Source organism: Camelus ferus, chromosome 24 (genome assembly GCF_009834535.1).
Source record: "Camelus ferus isolate YT-003-E chromosome 24, BCGSAC_Cfer_1.0, whole genome shotgun sequence".
Taxonomy (NCBI): Eukaryota; Metazoa; Chordata; class Mammalia; order Artiodactyla; family Camelidae; genus Camelus; species Camelus ferus.
In genome coordinates, this window is record NC_045719.1 from 5912865 (window position 1) to 5935059 (window position 22195).

A 22195-nucleotide genomic window follows, 5' to 3' on the forward strand; every position below is an offset into this window, starting at 1 on the left:
ATAAGGAAAAAAAAATCTTAGATAACACAAAGTAAAAGAATCGCACCTTAAGTTGAATGCCTGGCTTATATTTGTTAAATGTAAAATAGATTACTATTTGTTTTGAACTAAACTTCAAACAAAATAATTACTCTATCACAAGTCTGTGTAATGCCAAATTTGTGTTTATAATATAAATATTTTTTGAATGATAATATATGCAAAAGAAACTTGTCCAAGACACCAGATTAAAGTCTAACAGGAACTTTCTGAGTCTTCCCTGTTTATTTTCCTTTGAATGGAGAATTATTCACATAGCTGAAGTGATATTCAGAATGAGGTCGTCCTCTCTGGGCAAGTGCTGTCAGGGAAACCAGTAGGCAGTAATGTGGTTCTGATTTTTGGTGACCTATTTCTGTTCCCCTGTGTTTTTTCTTCCCACTGCTTTCTGATGGTTTCTTTCTGAATTGTTTTAGAGGCTAAGTTCATAATTGTTCTGAGCCCATTTAGGAATGTAAGGGGATAAAAAATATTCTGATTTTAGCTTTTTATGTTATTATATCTTTGTGTGTTTTTTAACATCTGATTTTTTAAAGTGAAACTTTCCTGGGAAACATGCTTATTTTGTTAAGTATGTTTGCCCAGGCTCAGCCTCTCCACCTAACCTCAGTTAGGTTAATAACGCTTATATTCCTTTTAGGAGATAGGTAAGTTAAAGGAGTAACATATTTTATTTTCTGCTTTTTTTCCCACTGTGTTTTTTAAAAGTCATTTAAAAATCACATCACCTTAGCCTTAATCTCCATGGCATGCCTCCTCCACCTGCGAGGGCACCAAATAAAAGCTTCTCACTCTCACCGTCTGCTCCCTGCCCTTTCCCCGCCAAACCATTTTGTCTCCTCCAGGCCAGACTCAAGAAATGGTAATTTACAAAATGTACTGTGCAAAACAAAATGTGAATAAAAATTTGTCTTCTAGGTTTTTTTTAATTGAAGTACCATCGGCTACAATGTATCAATTTCTGGTGCACAGCACAATGTCCCAGTCATGCATATACATACATATACTTGTTTTCATATTTTCTTCTAGGTTTTATTTCAGGGTCTCCTTCATTTTTTATATGGAGCCATCTCCTATAGTCTATTACTATGAAAATAACACTCCATAATGCTGTTGGCAGTATTAACAATCAAAGAGGATGGGACAGAAATGAACATTTGTTCGCTGGGAATCATCCTAGGTGCATCGTATAAACTATCTTGTTAAATCCTTCATACAGCCCTGGAGAGAGATTAGTATGTCCATTTTTGGACAAGGAAATCAAGGCTCAGTGACTTGCTGAAAGTCATATGGCTGGTAGTGGAAAAGCTCATAGTCCCCCTAGGATTGGCAAATGCAGTAACAATGTATTTCTGGAAAATACAATTTCTTCTGGAAGGCAGTTGAAAATTCCACTTCTTATAATCTCTTCTTATAATACACGCTGTGTCAGCAACAGGTTTTAAGTTGAAATCATTAGAGACACAGTGTTGGGAAGGTTTTTAATTTGCACTAGTGTGTTTTTGTCAGCAGTTAGCATCATTTTTTGCTCTTGTATCCAGATTATAGCAGGGTTATCACTGACATGCACTTGTATTTACTTAAAAGCAAATATCCCTGCTGTCCCTGGTCAAAAACATATTTTTTAAGTTACTTGAGTTCACCTGTGAAATAATTCAATTTTCCTCCCACCTCCACCCGCCCTGAGGTTTATTTGCAAATGGAAAAGGCAAGGAAACAGTGACTATTCTGCCCTCTGGAGTTATGTCAACTAGTCCGCTGTTAGAGGGAATGTGAGCTTAAAGTTCTCAACGTAGAGTGGTCTCAACTCAGGGCCAGACTAGCATTGAATATAATCTATTATTATATATATGGAATCATATTATAAACCTCACTTCAAATCTTTATGTTATAAATTAACCTCTATAGAGAATTCCAAGCAGATTGTCATGATGGTTTATTTTGTATTCACTTATTAATTTATTCACTTCCTATCTCATTCAAATAAAAAAAATTAGAGGTAATTATGTCAGAACACTACACTAAGCTAAAAATCTTCCATCTTCCTTTTTCTCCTCTTTCTAAATTATAGCAGATGTATTACTGACTTCTTTAGTAGAAACTTCTTATTAATATTTGGAGAGATAGAGGGAAGGAAAAAGAAATTAGAAATTACTAACTAAGTTTAATAAGACACAAAGTGGACTACTCTTGTCTACCAAATGTTTTAGTAATATTCTATGAGAAATTTCAAACTTGGGCAAATGTTGATCCCTTTTTCTCAGCAAACTACATAGATTCAGGTGCCAGGAACTTGTAAACATAGTGGCAATGTTTGCTTAAATTTTGAAGTAATTAAAATTCTTTTGAGAAAAGCAAATATACAATTCTGCCTTAAGAGATCTCAAGAGACTCAATTTCAAGAGAATCTTCAATGTAGTCAATACACTGCCTCACTGAAACATCTCGTAGGATTGGCAACAAAGGTATTGATGGAGTTTAAAAATAATTTAAATATTTTACACAACATTACTAAATCACAGCATAAATTCTATCATAAACTACTACATTAGGCACAGCACTTTTGTTTTTCTTGTTTTTTTTTAATTGACATATAGTCAATTTACAATGTGTTCATTTCTGGTGTACAGCACAGTGATTCAGTTATATATATATATATATACACACACACACATATTCCTTTTCATATTTTTTTCATTATAGGATATTATAAGATATTGAATATAGTTCCCTGCACAAGGTCCCTGTATGACTTCGTTTTTTATCTATTTTATGTATAGTAGTTAGTATCTGCAAATCTCGAACTCCCAATTTATCCCTCCCCACCCCCTTTCTCCTCTGGTAGCCATAAGTTTGTTTTCTATGTCTGTGAGTCTTTCTGGTTTGTAAATAAGTTCACTTGTATCTTTTTTTTTAAGATTCCACATGTAAGTGATATCATATGATATTTGTCTTTCTCTGCCTGACTTATTTCACTTAATATGATAATCTCTAGATCCATCCATGTTGCTACAAATGGCATTATTTCATTCTTCTTTATAGCTGAGTAGTATTCCATTGTATATATATATTATATCTTCTTTATCCATTCATCTGTTGGTTGACCCTTAATTCATGTCTTGACTGTTGTAAATAGTGCTGCTGTGAACATTGGGTGCATATGTCTTTTCGAATTAGAATTTTCTCTGGATATATGCCCAGGAGTGGGATTGCTGGATCATATAGTAACTCTATTTTTAGTTTTTTAAAGAACCTCCATACTGTTCTCCATAGTGTCTGTATCAATTTACATTCCCACTAATAGTGTAGGAGGGTTCCATTTTCTCCACACCCTCTCCAGCATTTATTATTTGTAGACTTTTTAATGATGACCATTCTGGCTGGTGTGAGTTGATACCTCATTGTAGTTTTGATTTGCATCTCTCTGATAATTAGCAGTACTGAGCATCTTTTCATGTGCCTGTTGGCCATCTGTATGTCTTCTTTGGAGAAATGTCTGTTTAGGTCTTCTGCCCACTTTTTGATTGGGCTGTTTGTTTTTTGATATTAAGCTATATGAGCTGTTTGTATATTTTGGAAATTAATCCCTTGTATTTGTTGTATTGTTTGCAAATATTTTCTCCCACTCCATAGGTTGTCTTTCCATTTACTTATAGTTTCCTTTGCTGTGCAAAAGCTTTTAAGCTTAATTAAGTCCTATTTGTTTATTTTTGCTTTTACTTCCATTTCTCTAGGAGGCAGATCCAAAAATATTGCTGTGATTTATGTCAAAGAGTGTTCTGTGTTTTCATCTATGAGTTTTCTAGTATATAATCTTACATTTAGGGCTTTAATCTATTTTGAGTTTATTTTTGTATATGATGTTAGAGAATGTTCTTCTAATTTCATTCTTTTACATGTAGCTGCCCAGTTTTCCCAGCACCGCTTTTTGAAGAGGCTGTCTTTTCTCCATTGTGTGGTCTTGCCTTTTTGTTCATGGATTAAAGACCATAAATGTGTGGGTTTATTTCTGACCTTACTATACTTTTCCATTGATCTATGTGTCTGTTTTTGTGCCAGTACCATACTGAAAAACAAATCACTTTTGCAAGTATCAACACTTCAATTGTGAGTTTGATCATTTCTTTACATCAGGACTATGTGCAAATGAAGATTGTCATATTAAATATGCATACACACACATAACCTTTATTATCTTAGAAAGGAACTCCAGTGGGCATAAAGATCTCACATAATTTTGAACTTATTTATGTGTGCAGCAGCTCTGGGCAGTGCATTACTCACCTGAGTTACAGAATCCAAAGCAAGCACATAGTCATAAATCAGGATCACAGCCACACAACTGTCTGTCATTTTACAATATTGTCTTTTCTGGAGGGAAGTCATAACTTAATCTTTTATTATAGACTTTAATGTTATTAAGTTGTATTTAAATGCACTAAAGAAATCAAAGAAGTGACCTTGGGCAAGTTATCTAACTTCTATGTGTCTTGCAACCGTATATCTAAAGTAGAAAGGAAAAGTTTACTTCATAGGGTTGTTGTGGGTGGGGGAATGAGATAATGTATATAAAAAGCACTTGGCAAAGCACCAGGGCCATGATAGGTTTCATTATTGTTGTTGCCATTATTTGTAAGGCGAAAATCACTTCCATATGTGAAGAGTTAGCTCCCAATCACCAGGTTTTTCTTTGGGTGTGGTGCACGTCTGAGATCTAATACTTTGAACTTAGTAAGATTGGGCAGTTTTATCACTGCCATCCACAATATCTATAATATATTTTGCTATTATTATATTTTAGCCAAGTGCACGTCAGTGGAATTACAGACACAGAAGAAGAAAGAATTAAAGAAGCTGCTGCTTATATAGCCCAGAGGAATCTTCTTGCTAGTGAGGAAGGAATCACGGCAGCCAAACAGTCCACAGCAGCCAAACAGTCCACAGTATCCAAACAGTCCACATCCACCCTTCACCGGGAGGAAGCTATTGAGAAGAAGTCGAGGAAAGTTGCAATTCGAGAAAAGGCAGAACACCTGTCACTGAAGAAAACAGTAAGAAAAGATAATTTAATATAACTTACTAAAGTAGAAATGCAGAAGCATTGTGTGTGTGTGTGTGTGTGTAGACATAGATTAATTGCTTTCAAATTAAATAAATATGTGATCTTGTGGAGACACAAAGCTAAAGAAAACAAGGAAAAAGACATCAAAATGTATAGGTCAAAGAAAGACAAATTTAATAGTTTCAAATTCCATGAAATTTTAGGTTCTGCAGAAATTAAAGTCCTTGGGCAATCTTAAGAAATCCACTTTAGGGAAGAAAAATATGTTGGTCAGGCTTAGAATGTTAAAAATTAAGTGATGTGTCTGTTTTTTAAAGGAGTGAGGGGAATGTGTTTGATCTGAATACAAAAATCAGGCTCCAAATGGAAAAATGATCATTTTGATATCTACGTTTCATTTTTCATAGCACATGTTACTTTGATTTCATAATGTTATTTTTTTTTTCAGTTAGAAGAAACTGAGGCATATCATAAAAAGTTGAATGAAGATAGTCTTCTCCATGCTCCTGAATTTATCATTAAACCTCGTTCCCACACTGTTTGGGAGAAAGAAAACGTCATATTACACTGCTCTGTAGCCGGCTGGCCGGAACCTCGCCTCACGTGGTATGCTATCTTTATGAAAACTTCTCATAGAATCGACTACTCCACATTAATTTTACCTCTCGTGAAAACATGCAGCATTGTGAGGATGCAAGAGTCAGTGACAGCGTCTGCAAGTCTGTATAGACTTTTTAATTAGTGAAGGAATAATACTGGGATGAACATTTCACGTGTGGGAGGAAAGAACAGTCCTGCCTCCGTTGTGCTTTATTCTGATACTTTATAATCCTCTTATGCAAGTGGGTCTTCATCTTATATAAAGCGTTAAAATTTAGTCAGCATATTTATTTGGTATCATTTTGTGATGAGAAGCAATACTGCCCTTTTAAAAGTAATTGAAACCCAGAGGGCTCCACCTCTACTCCTCCTGTGAGCTGAGGTCTTGATATGTTTTCTAAAGCCAAACAAAAGATAGGATTGTATGGGCGCTGTTATCAGCATGGAGCCCGAAGAAATTTTTGTTCCATAAAGAATAAGCACGCCCTTTTTCCTTCCTTCATGTACCCTTTTGCAATCGTTGGTGACTTTGTGATCCGTAAACTCCAAACTCTCCTGTCATGTGTCATAAATGTCTGTCACAGGGAGCAGAAGTCTGAAGAGCATTGCAGGGCCAGTTTAAAAAGACGTTTTCCATCCTACCCTCTGACGGGGTATCTTGCACGCTGTTGTCTTATCCTCAGGAGTGGTGGTAAATGCACCCTATGTCACAGTATAATACTACACGCAACAACATTGTCACCCGCAGAGCGCCTGTCCCCTCCTTCCTTCCTCGTTTCTCCTGTTGTTTGGGTACCTTGCTAGCACAGTGTGGATAGCTGAGAAGATGAAGCGTTACCTAAGGTTATTCTTAAGGAGCAGGTGGTGAGTTTTTTAAAACAAATTTACCTATGATATCAATCTGCCTACGATAATATTGGATTTACTTATGATTTTTTTTTGTATGTAAACTCTTCTAAGGGTTCTTGAGTTTGAAAACCAAAGAATGAAAACCAAAGCCAGCTCTCTATTATCAAGGCAAATAATATATACTGAACAAAGATGAGAAATGTAGGAACATATTTCAATGAAAATGTAGTTTAAAAAATCAATTTACAAGCTTTAAAGTATAAAAGTGTACTATAGTAAGTTAGAAATCAACCTATCTTTGCCCCACCTTTCTCTCTGACTGTAGTTACACAGATTGGCCTAGTAAAGGGGCATTTCCTAAAAACCTGATTACTTCCCACCTCAGAAAAAACCCAAGCTTTCCTATAGAAATTCATAAAGAATAACAAATTTTTATCTCCAAGAAATATTACTTGCTGAGTTAAAAAATTCCTCACCTTTCATGAATTTAAATGTATTACCAATAAGTGAATAATTGGAGCTATTAAGTAGATATATTTATTACAAAGCATCCAATCTCTGTTTTCCTGATTTTTAAAAATCAGAGGTAAAGATGATTTTCCAAAGAATACAAAGTAATCTCAGAGATAGATATTAATTTCTTAAGCATTTATTTATTCTGTTAAATATTCAGCAACTAGAATACAGACACACTGTGCACCACTGATGCTGTTACTATGCCAAAGTGATACAGGTCACAAAGGCTGAGCTCAAATTCTGTCAGATATTAAACTCCTTGGGCTAAAAAAGGAGTGATTTAGAAACAAACAAAAAAGATAACAACTCCACAGAAAAAATATCAGATGACAAATCTGTCAATGCTCAATTCCAGTCAAATTAAAACATAGAAATACTGACAATTTTCAGTTGTCCTCCCTAATGGGGCTGAGAAGAAGTATGATTGACCCCTCAAATCTTTCACATTTGGGTTTGAAATATTTATTTCCTTAATATGTGAATTTTATGGCCGAGGGGCTCATTTTAATCAAAAACAAAGGTACAGAGACAAAATTTGTCTCAGGGACGATTGTTTACCGAAACAAGGCTTTTCTAGTTCCTGCACCCGCTTTGGTGCTTAGAGAAGGCAATTCCGTTCTTTATCAGAAATTCTCCCAGTAGGAACGGGTCAGAACATTTCACAGAAAGTCCTGTTACTTAGCAAGTCAAGCAAGAAGTACATATTAAAACAAAAGAACCAGTGGACTGCTAAGGAAATAGCTCACCTTACTTCAGTGAGCAAGATTTGCCTCTGGATAAAGCTGAAATTTGGACAATCAGTTAGCAGATAAATGAAAATTGGCTGTGGCAATAAATAAGGTCAGATCCAGGTTTTGTGGAGCATGAAGGTTATACAGTTTGAGGAGCACTCTGTGCAAGGAAGAATATAAAGTTAGTCATATGAGTTAGGCCCAGAGCCTCATGGGGACCCATGCTGGGGAGAGGCCCTGAAAACTTCCGCTTCACTAGTTTCAAGGTAAATCTACCTCTGGGAGTAAATTTCTATGTGGGACTAGTATACCTTCCTGGCTATATTGTCTCTTTAAAAATAATCATTAAACGAAGCTCTAATTTACTTTGCAACACTGGTACAGAGTGTGCAATATTTAGTGAGCCACCTTCCCCCCAGTGAGCAGGGAACCCACAACCCAAGAAAGATCCATGGTTGGTGATTCCTTTGCTGGCATCTGTGCCTCTTTGGTGCCCAGCTGCAGCTTCCTGGGGCTGACACTGAGTACAAGTACGAAAGAAATAATTGGGAATGACCTTCCTGAACAGACGAGAGTAAATGACAGAAACAAGTCTGTGATGGTGCCGCAGGCAGTCACGTTGCCTCCCTTGTAGCAGTTAGATCCTTAGCCACGTCCTTCAAAGGCATGTGTGCCTGGGGCCTGGCTCCTTTAGAGTCCTTTCCAAAGAGGGTCCGGTTCCAAGTTTCCACTGGGCACCCTCAGGTCACGGAAGTCCCTGAGGTCTAACAAATGATATCCACATGCAGCAGCTGCTCTTTGGCTAATCCCAGTACTGACCAGACCCGTCTAGATGGAATCTAGAGGGTACCAGAGAGCACTCATGACAGGAGCACCCATCACTCATCACGGCCAGGTGCCGAGACGCTGAGGGGCACTGTCCTGTTCCCAGCTCTCTTTCAGAGCAGGAGGAAGCCCATGTGGGCTCTGGGTCCTGTAGAAAACTTAGCTACAGAGGCTGCTGCTGCATTCCCACAGTGAAGCTGGCCATCCTGAAGGAGAGCTTTGTCAACATAGAAGGAGAAATACATATGTGGTGAAAAAACACCCTTATATTTTTTGGTTTTGGGGCCCTGTACCTGTATTGCCTTGTCAAATTGTAAAACTATATGAAATAGGGGAGAAAAGTTTTCTTTAAAAAAAGGAGAGAACTGAATTAACTTTAAACTTCTCCTCCTCCTCCTTCTACTTCTTCTTCTTCTTCAAGAGCCAAATTTAATTGCATTTCGAGCCCAAAGTTTAGATCGCTTTTATAAATGGAAATCTGAACTGTAGTCTACAGGGAGATTCGGGCAAACTCACTGGAGCAATGTGTTAGTATCAATGAGTAGCATTCATTCATTCATTCACTCAATTCCCGTGTTTTCGAATTTGTGTGTGGATACTGGGCTAGATCCTCAAGCAAGACATTTAAAATACATGTCTGGAGTTCTTCCCACTGTCCCTAAATTCATTGTCAAATAAACACATAAAGAAACTGGTCATTAAGCATGATAATAGTTCAAAACCTGGGAATAAAATAGTATAAGAAATGTATTTTAGGATGAGTCTGGAGACATGGAAAAGCCTTATTCAAATTATGAGAATTCATTAATTCCATAATAGAATCATGTATTGAATTTACCAGATTAGAGTTATTCACAATGTACTTAAATTTAACAGTTACTACTGTATTAACTTAGGAAAACAACCTACATTTAAAATAGTTAAAAATCTTTCATCATTACTTCTCAGTTATCAGGAGTTTTATTTTAGATTTTTCTTATTTATTTAAGTCCAAAATCTATCCTAATGGAATAGATTTTTCTTAGCTAATTGGTTTTTAAAGTGAGTAATAGCTGTTTATTCAAAACAACGGGGTTGGATTCCAGGTAGCAGCCACACTTGTGGGAGAATTCAACACGATAAAGATCATGCTTTCAACATCCGAACAGACATTTGCTTGGGGGGATTAAATGTGTGTTTCACACATATAAATGAAGAATATTATTCTAGAAATGCTTCTAGTATAACAGAAGCTCATTAACTAATCGTTCAAAGACTCTACATGAAAATGATAAGGAAAATGGTGTACATCTGAATAGTCACAAGAATTTCAGAAACCTTTTGACAAATAATCCCAGGCTGTAGATGACTCTCCCAAATTGGCCAGTTTGGAATTTCACTTTCCAGAAATAACGAACTGTGAAGCATACACAGAGCAGGCCCCCAAATCCTTCGTCTCTTCCCAGACTTAATACGGAAGACATCCAGCCTCAAAGCACTCTGAACCTGAGTGCCTCCCTAGGTGACGTCCTGGAGAGTAGAACTGAAGCGCTTCCTCACTTCATTCTTGTCTGCTGCGTTAAAACAGACGTTTCTTACACTAACACCTGGAGTTCCGGTGGAGAGAATAGAAGCTCCTCGAAGTGGCGTGTGTGTGTGTGTGTGTGTGTGTGTGTGTGTGTGTGTGTGTGAAATTGACTTCATGTGCCAGGTAGTCATGTTGGAAAAGTCACCGGTATTTAGCTGGGGGGAAAGGCGTTGAGGTGCTAAGTTGGATGGGACTGGAGGGCAAGGAAGGCGAAACAAGTCTGGAAGCTGCAAATGTTGTTTTAATGCAGACTTTATAGAAATATGAACAGTGTTTTTGGTCAGAAGCCAAATGGAGTGTCACTCGGCTGTTTGGTCAAGTAGCGTGCCACACAGTTTCTGGTGTCTTATTTCCCTTCTTCTGCTGGAAGGAAATACTGAAAACACCCCAGCGCAGGGGCAAAGTGAGCAAGAGGGAGCTTCTGAGTCCAGTGCGAAGTGACCCAGCCCAAATCAGTCCGAAGATCATGCTGATTAACATGTTCCATCCTGTTATTCCTCAATACAAGGAAAGTTCTAAATTAGAAGCGGCCAGCAGATTTCTTTTCACAGGCAAGCTCTGCTCAAATCGTCCTGCCCGCCTGGAGCCCTGTGTGGGGACAGCTGTGTGAGGCCACTGCTGGGCTGTCACGAAAGCAGCGATGCCTTCCATGGGTGGGGCAGGAGTTGTGCCGCTACACCTGCCGCGCAGCTGCCCTTCCTACGCCAGTCCCACCCTCCCGTCTCCCATTCCAGGGGACAGGGGCACGAAAAGCCCCCATGTGCTTTCTTTGTATGCACTTATTTTAAATTATCCCCATCATGAACTATAGATTTATCAGAACTCTGTTCTTTTGGCCAAAAATTAGGAAGCTACAATTAATCTGTTGTGTTACAGAATAACTCTCTTCAATCCAATTTAACAAATACTGTGTGCCCAATATTGACTCCTACTCCCTTGAGAGTGGGAATAGAAGTAAATGTGGATCAGACACAATCCCCATCTTCAAGGCACTGACAGCTTAGTAGAAGTGACACATATCCAATCATAATTTGGTAAATGTTTTATCTTTCCATTTGAAACCAGTAGCACCGATGCAGAGAGGCAGGAACAATACTGTGTGGGATTTCAGGGAGGAGTTTATTGAAGAAGTGGCATTTGGTCTGAAGCTTGAAGGATGTGCTGGGATTTTGCTAGGTGGAGAAGGAGATGATACATTTTTTAAAGAATAGAAAATTAGAGACATAGTGTGTGTGTGGGCGGGATGGGGGGAAGGGACTGACTAGAGATTGTCTTTTCTTTCTTTCCCTTTCCGCCACTTTCTCTGCTCCCAAACCTCCTTACAACCATCTCCAGAAGCCCAGAGAACTAAAACGCAGTCAAATAGAGGACATTTGGAAAATAGAAGCATCACATGTTGTCAGGAGCGAGACTGCTTGGGTTCAAATCCCAGCTCTGCTGTTCTAGCTGTGAGAGCTGGGAAGTTACTTAGCCTCTGCCTGGGTTTCTTCATCTGGAAAATGATGTTAAGAATAATGCTGCTTCATGGGTTGTTGTGAGGGTTGAATTTACTAATCTGTACAAAAGGCACTTAGACCTCACCAGGCACACAGTACACACTCTGTGTGCATTATGGTTACTAATGTTATTTTCGATGTCTGTGCATGTGAAACGGGTTGTCTAAAAGGGAAGCAAGTGAAATCTAGCTCCTCTTTTCAGCAGAAGATAACTTAGGCAGAAAACCTTGTCCAGCACCATACCCACTGGCTACCAAGAACATGAGGAGGTGGTGAGGAATCGGGGGCCACTTGCAGACGCAGAAGACAGTGTCTCCCCTCCATGGAGCCCCGCCTTTGAGGGCTGAGAGGCTTCAGAAAAAGGGAATCTTTCAGCTTCTATTTGTCAGATTTTCTTTCATGATTGATTTTGAGTTCCTCCAAGCTGAGAGCCGTGCTTGCTTACCACAGACTGGAACAAACATAATGAGCTTTCAGTGCAATGACATGGTTTTTAACAACAGGCAGGAATGTTAGTGGGAAGAATGTTTTGCTTTCTTCCAACAGACAGCCAACAAAACCCACTCACAGCCTTCCTCTCTGTTGTGTCAACAATGGGCAAGTTTTTCTTTTCTTTTTTTTAAGATCTTTTATTGAGTATAATATACATACAAAAAGTGTATATTGTATATTAATGTAGAACTTTGATGAACTTTTGTAGACTGCACACATTCATGTAAACAGCACCCAAATCAAGAAACCAAACATTATCAGCACCCAAGATGCCTAATTCACCCCTCCCACCCTCCTGGGGGAATCACTCTCCTGACTTCTAGCAGCATTAACTGATCTCTTCTGGTCTGCACTTTATATACAAGCAACCATCATACTCCTGTGTCTGGCTCTTCTTCAGTCAGCATTATGTATGCAAGAGTCAGCCACGTTGTGGTGAATTGCCAAGTTCTTGAATCTAATTTTTGTAACGGAGGAGAGGAAAGCACATTCACCAAGACGTTTTTTGATATTTATAATGTGTTTTATTTGCATTTATTGAGCAGATGCTGCTACTGACCTCAGTGCCGTGTTTACAGGTGTTCCTTCAACAGCAAGAATTGTGTGTGCTTTGCTTTTAGTCATGAAGCTATGTACACCTCAGCTTACTTCACCTTGTTTCCATTGTCTCTTAGGTATAAAAACCAGGTGCCAATAAACGTCCATGCAAACCCTGAGAAGTATATTATCGGAAGCCGATACGGAATGCACACTCTGGAGATAAACGCGTAAGAGACATCAGAGTTCGTGTGTGTCACCTGAGTTGCTTGGGGAGGCACCTCGCACTCCAGTTGACAACTGTTCCCCCTTCTTCCCAGTGCAGCACCATTGCGACCGGGGGTGGTCCCATCCATTGCTTCTTTTGGTGCACACCTAAGAGGGATACGTGTGACATCCTTACCAAGCCCATGTTACCTCCCAAAGTGATCTTATTTGAATTTAGTCAGAGAAGATGAGAAAACATTCATTTGTATCTTTTTATTTATCCTTTTATATATGCAAGAGTTTTTCTTAGACATAAATAAGAAAATAAGTTACATAAAGAAGCATTTACATTCAGTTATCCTTTCAGAGTTCTAAATCAGCATCACTGTTATACAATTAATGATATGCCTTAATCAGTAAAGGCTATGAAGTTTGGGGTTGGTGCATTGAAAGTTAGCTGGGCTTAGAGAAATTGTTCTTTTCTTCAGCTCACCAGGAACTGCGGGAAACTATGCACCCACCCTGTCAACCTGTAGATGGATACGGGGCCAGACACTGGGATGTTTTTAAAGCAAAATCAAAGGCAAAATTTGAAAGCAGAATCCACATCAAAATTTCAAAGTCCTCAATGGTTTTTCTTGTCTCCTAATATGGTTTTGAAATCCAAGCCTAGTTATGTGGGTGAAAAAGTTAAACAAGCTCCCAGCATTTTCAGTTCAAATAAAACCACAAGATGCTGAGATGTCAAAGTAAAATTTACATCTTTCTAATCTCAAGAGATTTACAGCCTTCTCAGATCAGAACAGTTGACACAGGTGATGCTGGGCTTCAGGCAGAACCTGGGGACCCTCTGACGTTCCTCCAGGCACTGGTCCCGGCCCGAAGTCACATCCCTTCTGCCAGTGGGTGATTCTCCTGAGGCAGCAGCAAGCTGTGTGGTTGCCCTATGATTAAATAGCCACGGGAAAGAAAACAGTACTGACCTTCCTGAGGTTCTGTTGATGTCTGTAAAATTTCAACAAGAATTAAGATTTTTACAAATGAAGTTAAACCCAGAGGAGCAATGAAAACACGGACACTGGCAGTGATAAGACACAAAACAGCCCGCTTTGACATCTCAGCCTGTCCGTCTCTCTGTGAGATCGCTCGCTCTCTAACTCCATTATTAAAGACACCCCAATTTCTGCATTATGACTTAGAGGAACTTCCAAATGGTACATATTGTGTTGCGCTGTGGGCTGAAACTCCAGGTGTGGCCTGAATCTTTGTAGAACTAGGGGATAAATCACTTACTTGTACTTTGAGGCGAGAACGCAGAACCACACGTTAGACTGAGCTGGGTCTGTTCCGTGGCTCAGGGAGGCTGTGGGAGTCTATGAGGACAGGCTGTTGCTTTCTCTCTCCATCACCCTGTAGTCTCCAGACTGAAACACCCTGAGGGGGTGAGCAGGGAGGCTGTGGCCCAAACACACTCCAGGTCCTACCTGCTGCCAAGGTACATGGCCCGGCATTTCCTGCTCCTGATACAGCTTTAGACTAATTTTTCATCACACCGTTCACACTGTAATTTATGTGCTTGACACTTTGTTGACTATTTTTTTAGACATTTTAAATGAACCCAAGCTAGGGTCACAGTGGACCATAGCTGTTCTCCTGTTCTGTGCTGCTAGCCTGAAATTGCAGTAGATCTATTAGCCTCTATAAAATCCCAGGACCTAGATCAAAGAGAGGAGCTTTATGAAGAGTCCCCAAGAGCCATGTGTTAGCCAATGATTTGGCATGTGTCGTGTTAGCAAAGAGATCCTTGAGGGAACAGCTAGTGATTATAGTCAGCCTTCCGTATCCAGGGATGTGGGACCTGCAGATACCGAGGGCTGACTGAAATTTGCCATCTTACTTAGTAAGGGACTTGAGCAGATTTTAATACCCACCAGGGTCCTAGAACCAGCCTCTACACCGCTCCCCTCCCCGATGCTGAGGGCCGTCTGTACCACAAGAGTCACTGCAGCGGGCACTCATTTCCTTCTGTTCTTTCAGATGTGATTTTGAAGACACCGCTCAGTACCGGGCCTCCGCCATGAATGCTAAAGGAGAGCTTTCGGCGTATGCCTCGGTTGTGGTAAAGAGTAGGTTTGCTGGACTTGTTTTATTCATAGTGTATTTTTAAAAAACTTACTCTCACTGCATATATTGTGTATATGTATTTACATGCAATATAATGTATGTGTGTAGTCAAACTGTAACAATCCTACCTAATAAAACTGAAAAAGGAAAACAAAAAGCAAATAAATGTCCCATAATGCAAATGTCTTTGAGAACTGGTCAAGTCTATAGGACATTCTGAAGATGCAGGACCAAACCTACAAAGAACTGAGCAAGCTCAGGGGATTTGGATTTTCCTGGCAAAAACCAAACCAATTACCAACCAACCAAAATAGCAAACAAACAAGTGGGGAGGAAAGCAAAATGTGGTCCTCTCCAAGGCTAGACCAATTCAGCCCGGCTCTAGAGCTGTGATGCCAGTATGGCAGCCATCAGCCACGTGTGATTGTGGACCACTTGCAATATGGGTAGTACCAAAATGAGATGTGCTTTAACTGCAAAATGCACATCATATTTCAAAGACTTTGTACAAACACAAAGAATGTAAAATATCTCACTAATAATATTTTAATGTTTATTTTATGTTGAGATGTCAATATTGTGCATATATTGTGTTAAATAAAACATGAAACATTTTTAAAAAGATTTAATGAGATATATAGCTTTCAGCACTTGAGCAATTGTAACTTGGAGAATACTAATTAAATTACTGTTGTGGAAAAGGCATGATGTCAGTAAACATAGTTCTCTTCCCTCATAAAAAAATTTTGTTCTCAATACTAAAAAAAATGGTCAAGAAGCAGTTGACATGCATTTGTACTCTCTTTTTTAGGGTATAAGGGAGAGCTTGATGAGACTCACTCCCATGCGGGGGTTTCCACCCTGCCCCTCAGCTGTAAGTTTCAAAATATATTTGCTAAATGTTGTCTCTTTGAAATACTGCATAATAAGCTATTCCACAATGCTAAAATCAATGCATAGTATATGTTATAATAAATGCTAGTGTGTAGTAATAGTTACCTCGGTTAGTTTTATTTTTGTAGATTCTTTGGTTACTATATTCTCTTTCTGCATATAATTGCTTTGTTATGGTTTTATAAAAACCCAGATGTGATGGGCTAAAACGGCAAGTGCTTTTATGTCTTTCTGTGTTAAACTGAGAAAGATCGTTATGCAAACCCAAGCAGAGTGATTTAACCGTGCGCGTGCACACACGCACACATACACACACTGGGCTGTATCAGAGCAGTCTTAGTCATCCTTAAATATCCAGGTCAGCATCACCTCCTTGAGGAATCCGTGTCTGACCCCTGCCCCCCACCCACTCAGGGATAGTTGTCCCAGGGAGCCTGGGGCACCTCCATAGAGGCAGCTCTCTCACTGGACATTGTTAATGCTCTCTCCCACTGACCCATGAGCCACTCTACCCAGCAAGGCTGGACCTTTTCCCTTTAAACCCCCACACCTGATGCAGAGTCATATTTGATGATGAATGAAGGAATAAATAATTTATTAAATGCAATTTCAAATGAGATCTGAATGTGGTTTAATGACAAATTATTAAAAATAGTCTGATCAGTAGTAATTTATAAGTCTGTGCACTTCAATCATTTCATCTATATCAGAATTTCTTTTCATAGGAAGCAATGCAGGTAAAATCCTTATGGCTGTTCAAATAATTAGACGCATACAACTGTTCAGCCTGAAAAAGATAGTCAAGCCTGAACTTCTTATTCTCCAAGCATGAAAAAATAAGTGATAGTTTCTTAAATGGTTGATGCAAATACTTTCTCATGGGTCAGCTATTCACCTAACTGATTAATTTGATGTCCGTAGATGACATACTCCATTGGCTTCATGGAATGGCTCCTAATTTTAATATTCCAAGTTATAATCATTGGTATCAATCCCATGGGCAGGAGGGGGTGCGAGAGAGGTGTGAGGGAGGAATACATTCCAAATCATGTCCTTCTCCTGTCATTTGATTTATACTGAGATAGAATAGCTGGAAAATTTGAAACTGTGACTTCTCTCCAGTGTCCCGGGACCAGCCTATTGGTCATGCCTCAGTCCTCTCTATGTCTCCTCATTCCCACTCCCGCATCATCATCCGTGCTTTTCCCATCGCCCCCTTCTCCATCAAGCCAGGGTCTGAAAACACAGCTCAGCCTTACTTCTCTAACTTCTTAATCTTTCAGAGCCTCCTCTGACAGGCTCCTGAATTGAGTGCAGTTGTTCCCAGCATAGAGAACAGAGGGCTCTTATTTATTCATTCATTCAGCTAGTATACATTGAGCATCTGCTGTGTGCCATGTAACAGTTTAGGTGCTTGGAATACGCTGGTAAATATCATCGACAAACTCCCTGCCCTTGGTCCTACACTCATAGTTACTACGTATTGATCAGTTGTGCCAGACTCTGTCCTAAGACGTTTTTTATATGCATTGATTCATTTAATATTCTTCCAAAGCTTATGAAGTGGGTACCTTTTTGTCTGTGCTGTGCAAGTGAGGAAACAATTTAGAGAGGTTAAATCATGGGTCCAGACCTCACTTAATGGTAGAACAGGGACTGGTAACCTGGTCTTTCTAATTCCAAACCAGGTCTATTCTAAACCAGGCGTTGGCAAATACTTTCTGTAAAGGACTAGGTTGTAAATACTTTAGGCTTTGTGGGCCGTATGGTCATATCACAGATATTCAACTCTGCCCTTGTTAACACAAAAGTAGCCACAGGCAGTAGGTAGATGCGTAGCATGGCTGTGTTCAAATAAAACCTTATTTGTGAAGGTTATTGAAATTCAGATTTCCTGTGGCTCTTTCCATGTCACAAAATATTATACTTCTTTTGGTTTTTTTCCAACCATTAAAAAACTTAAAACCATTCTTAATGGTACAAAGCAGGAGGAAATCTGGATTTGGCTCACAGATTTGCCAGCCCCTGACCTGAACCAGGCTCTCCTGGTAACCCTTATCGCTACTCCCTAAGGCAGCTTTGGAACCAGCCCAGCTTCCCAGTAAGCAAGATCTGTTCAAGTTTTGCTTTTTGATCTCAGTAGGTCATCCTCATATAAAAGTAGGGCAGAAGGGTCACATGCTTCGAAGGGAAGTCATTTCCCTGGTGGTTCATGGTTGCCTGGGATCACACAAATTCCAGGCAGTTCCACATATGGGCTGAGACAGCGCAGGTTCTGCAAACAGCCTGCCAGCGTAAGCCGGGCTCTGCGGGTGAATATGGGCAGTTATCTAGCCTCCCTGAGCTGCTGTTTCCTCCTCGATAACATAGATATGATAATGGTACTTACCTGATGGGGCTATTGGGAGGCTTAATTGAAGCTGATGGATATTAAACACTTGGAACACTACTTGGCACAAATTGAACTCTATAAATATTAGCTTGCATTTTCAAATTAATTCTAAGAGGGCTCAGGAAGAGTGTTGAAATATGAGAGGACGGGCCCAAGTTTTAGAGTTAGGCAGTTATGTGTCTGAATTTCAGTTTCACACATAATACCTTTGAAACCTTGGCGTTAACCATGTATTATATTTGTGAATTTCTGTATCCCCATCTGGAAGAGAGAAAAAAACTAATATCTGTGCCATGGAGTTTTTGCAAGGATTAGATGACGTGTCAAATGGGAAGTTCCTGGCATGTGACAAGCCATCAATAAACAGTCATTATTTTCCCAAGCCCTTTCCATTGAGAAAGGAGAAGTAAAACCTAGGAGAGTTTACAATGCAGGTGTTTACTCAGTCTGTAGGTAAGGTATTTCTAAGAACAATATTTTAAATGTTTCCATTTTCTCCCATTGACATTTCTTATATATATTTTAAACCCAGATCATTAAAGAAACTGGAGCAACTTACTGAAAAACTCTGTCTTTATGGGTAATCTATATGGCTCTTTGTTCCAAGAGTACAGGCAGTAGCGTTTAAATGAACTCCAAATCTAAAATTTTAAAGCATGTATAGTGCAGCTGTATTTAAGTCTAAGCTAAATGGGGTATTAATTTACATTTTCTGTAAGGCATTAAACCTGACCTTTTAAATTCTGTTTATTATAATAGTAAAAATAAGCATTTTGCTTATCTGACCAATGAAGCAAGAATTCCCATACACAGAATTTCAATTTCAGCATAATGATATGTACAAATATGCTACATACTTCTTTTATAAGACTTAAATTTTGCCCAGATAAATCATTTGCTAGGTCTTTGTTGTGATTGCTTTCTGCCTGTGCTTATTAAAATGCTTGCATCTCTTTGATGAGAAAAAATTGAATTACTGATGTTTGTTTTTTGTTGTGCCCAGTTGGTGTGACCCCGTATGGTTATGCGTCCAAGTTTGAGATCCACTTTGATGACAAGTTTGATGTGTCTTTTGGGAGAGAGGGCGAGACGATGAGTCTAGGCTGCCGTGTAGTTATCACTCCTGAAATTAAACGTTTCCAGCCAGAGATCCAGTGGTACAGAAATGGTGAGCCTTTGTGATGAATTCTCATTTAGATTCTTATTTGCAGAGGGTCACTGACTGGGCTTGGCCCCAGAGCATGGAAGTTCTGTTTATCAGACCTGGCAGAACTGGACATTAGAGGACATACCCTACTGGATGTTAAGAAAAGTTTTTTAAAAAGTTACATATCAAAGTAGCAGAACTTTCATAATGTATTTCTGGAGATTTCCTATCACCAAGTAATATATGGAAAGGATTACAAAAATTGTATTTTCGTTCTGTAAGTAGGATATACATTTATTTTGTAAGTTAACTTTATTTGGTAAAATAAAGTGAAGTCCAGGGGGACTGTGGGGCATGTTCATTGGTCCCCCAGCACGGTGGGTGGTGGTCGGCGTGCTCACCAAGCAGTTGACCTGAACTTCAGTGTGCATGCGGGCACCGGGCATCTGGGCCATCCTGAGGCCAAGGCTGAGACCAGGACTTGGGCCCAGATTGAAGCCAATAATGGCAGTGGTGGCGGCGACGGCGGCAGCAGCAGCATTTATGGAGGACAGAAGCTTGGGAACCCACAGTGGGAGGCCGGATTGCCTGTCTGTCCCCAGAACTCACATTGGTGGGATCTGCACAAATGCACTTCCTGGCCTGAGCACCGTGACAGGAACTGCCAACAGTCACGCAGTAAACTGTCAGTATGAGATTACAGAAGAAAAGCGTGTATGTAGACATTGCAGAAGACACACAAGGCTGTTGTTAGAATTCTTCAGAGTTTAGACTCTCTGGTTAGGAAAACTGCCACAACATTGCAAAGCAAATACAGGCTTGGAAATAAAAACTAAGTTTAAAGATTGTCACATCCAATGAAAAAGAACACCGGTTTCATATGAAAATTCGGAAGCAGTTTTTAACAAGGAGGATAATTTTTAAATTAATTTTTCCTCATAATTGAAGATACAGTGACAGAATGCATAGCCAGACAATATATAATACTGTATATTACTATATACTATATGGTATAACGTTGTGTAATGCTATAACTATCTAACACTCTTAACAGCTGCATTCATAGATGCATCAGCAGATCCTTCTCAAAATTAAAAAAAAATCAAAACTTATTTGCAATCTTGCATTTGCAAAGAATGATGTTGCTTTCAGTTATATCAGTTTAAAATGATGTTGCTAAAAGTATAAATTTAATGACCTAATAACTGAATTTGGATAAAAGCAAGACAAAGTTATTGTATTATCAATCAACATATCACATTAATAAAGTATTATTTTTGTATGTCAAATTATGGCATAAAATATTATTTTTTACAATTTGTATTACCCTACTATGTTTTATAAGTGATAAACTATTTTTAGAGGAAAAAACCTTATATTTTAGTGCCTTTAACTGTATTTTTTTTTCTCCGCCTTGCAGTTTCATTTTGCACCGGGTTCTGCAGATTATGTGTCTGGCCCCAGGGCCCTCACTTCTGGTCTAGCATTTTAACCAAGATACACATAGCAGAATGGCGCAAAGCCATAGAGACTTCCGCTAATAGTTGGATAGCTTTCAGTATAGAAGAAGAGGAATACAAAGAGAGAGGTGGGGGAGAAAGGCGGGGAGAGAAGGGAGGAAGAAGAGAGTAATGGAGAAAGAAGTGAGTTAATTTGCTTACTGGTTTTTTTCCTCTAGGGGTACCTGTTTCTCCATCAAAATGGGTGCAAACACACTGGAGTGGAGATCGGGCAACACTCACGTTTTCTCATCTCAACAAAGAAGATGAAGGTCTCTACACAATCCGTGTACGAATGGGAGAATATTATGAACAGTATAGCGCTTACGTCTTTGTTCGAGGTAAGACCTAGAGACAGCAGAACACTCAAGAACAGTTTAAACACCGAGGCCATATCAGCCTACCCAGGCATGTTTTTTGTAACGATGAAAAAGCCATTTGAAAATTCTTCCAGATAATGTGGCACCGGGATGTCACTGTCCAGTAAAATTAGGCCTGATATAAAAGGTTAACCCCGAAGGCACCGACCCAGAGGTGACCAGTTCCAGACTATGTTACTGTCACTAATGTCAGTGCTTTCCTCATCTTCACTGAGCCACCAGCACTGTTCTCTGGAGGTGTTTGAGTAGAGAGGTTGAATCCTAATGATATGAAAAGCCATTTCAGTTTAAAGAAGCTACAATAAGAGTGATGGGAACTCACTCTCTAATACCTATTTTGAAGAACAAATGTTTTCTTTCATTCCATGCCTTTTCTTTACAGTTTTAGTTTTAAAGAACTAGAAAACAAGATGCTACAACTTAACCCTCAAGACAGACTATAGTTTTTGACTTTAGGAGTCCTTCCTTTTTCAAAAAGCAGTGTCTCGAATGGTTCAGATGTGCACAAGGGGGAATGTTATTTCTCTGTGAGATCCTAGCACATTTGGAAGACCACGAACGCTTCCAGGCTACAAGGGCAGTGCTCTGTGTTCTTACATGTGATGGTCAGTCAGGTGCGGCCACACGAGGGGACAGAGGAGAGGCTCGGAAAACAAAGTGCGTTCTACTCACAGGCCCTAGAGAACCACCCTGCAGAAGCCCCAGCACTGGCTGGTCAGGAGGCAGAAGGGACAGGGGCAGGGGAGAGCTTAGACCGGTCTTTACTGGGGCTCCTGTGGAAAAGGCAAGGCAGGGCAGGATAAACTGTACAGGAGTGGCTAATGTGAACAATTTCAGT

The 22195-nt window shown here is 39.4% G+C and overlaps 1 protein-coding gene across 3 annotated transcripts in view; it reads left to right on the forward strand.

Annotated features, from left to right (window-relative positions):
• The window catches only part of MYOM1 (myomesin 1), a 104849-nt gene that overhangs the window by 16254 nt on the left and 66400 nt on the right, over nucleotides 1-22195 (forward strand). For all 3 annotated transcript variants that reach the window (XM_014567359.2, XM_032467449.1, XM_006194328.3), the window contains exons 4-10: nucleotides 4841-5090; nucleotides 5550-5707; nucleotides 12852-12944; nucleotides 14959-15047; nucleotides 15857-15919; nucleotides 19335-19499; nucleotides 21157-21318. In XM_014567359.2, the coding sequence (XP_014422845.1) occupies nucleotides 4841-5090; nucleotides 5550-5707; nucleotides 12852-12944; nucleotides 14959-15047; nucleotides 15857-15919; nucleotides 19335-19499; nucleotides 21157-21318 (980 nt within the window). The remainder of the gene's footprint in view (nucleotides 1-4840; nucleotides 5091-5549; nucleotides 5708-12851; nucleotides 12945-14958; nucleotides 15048-15856; nucleotides 15920-19334; nucleotides 19500-21156; nucleotides 21319-22195) is intronic.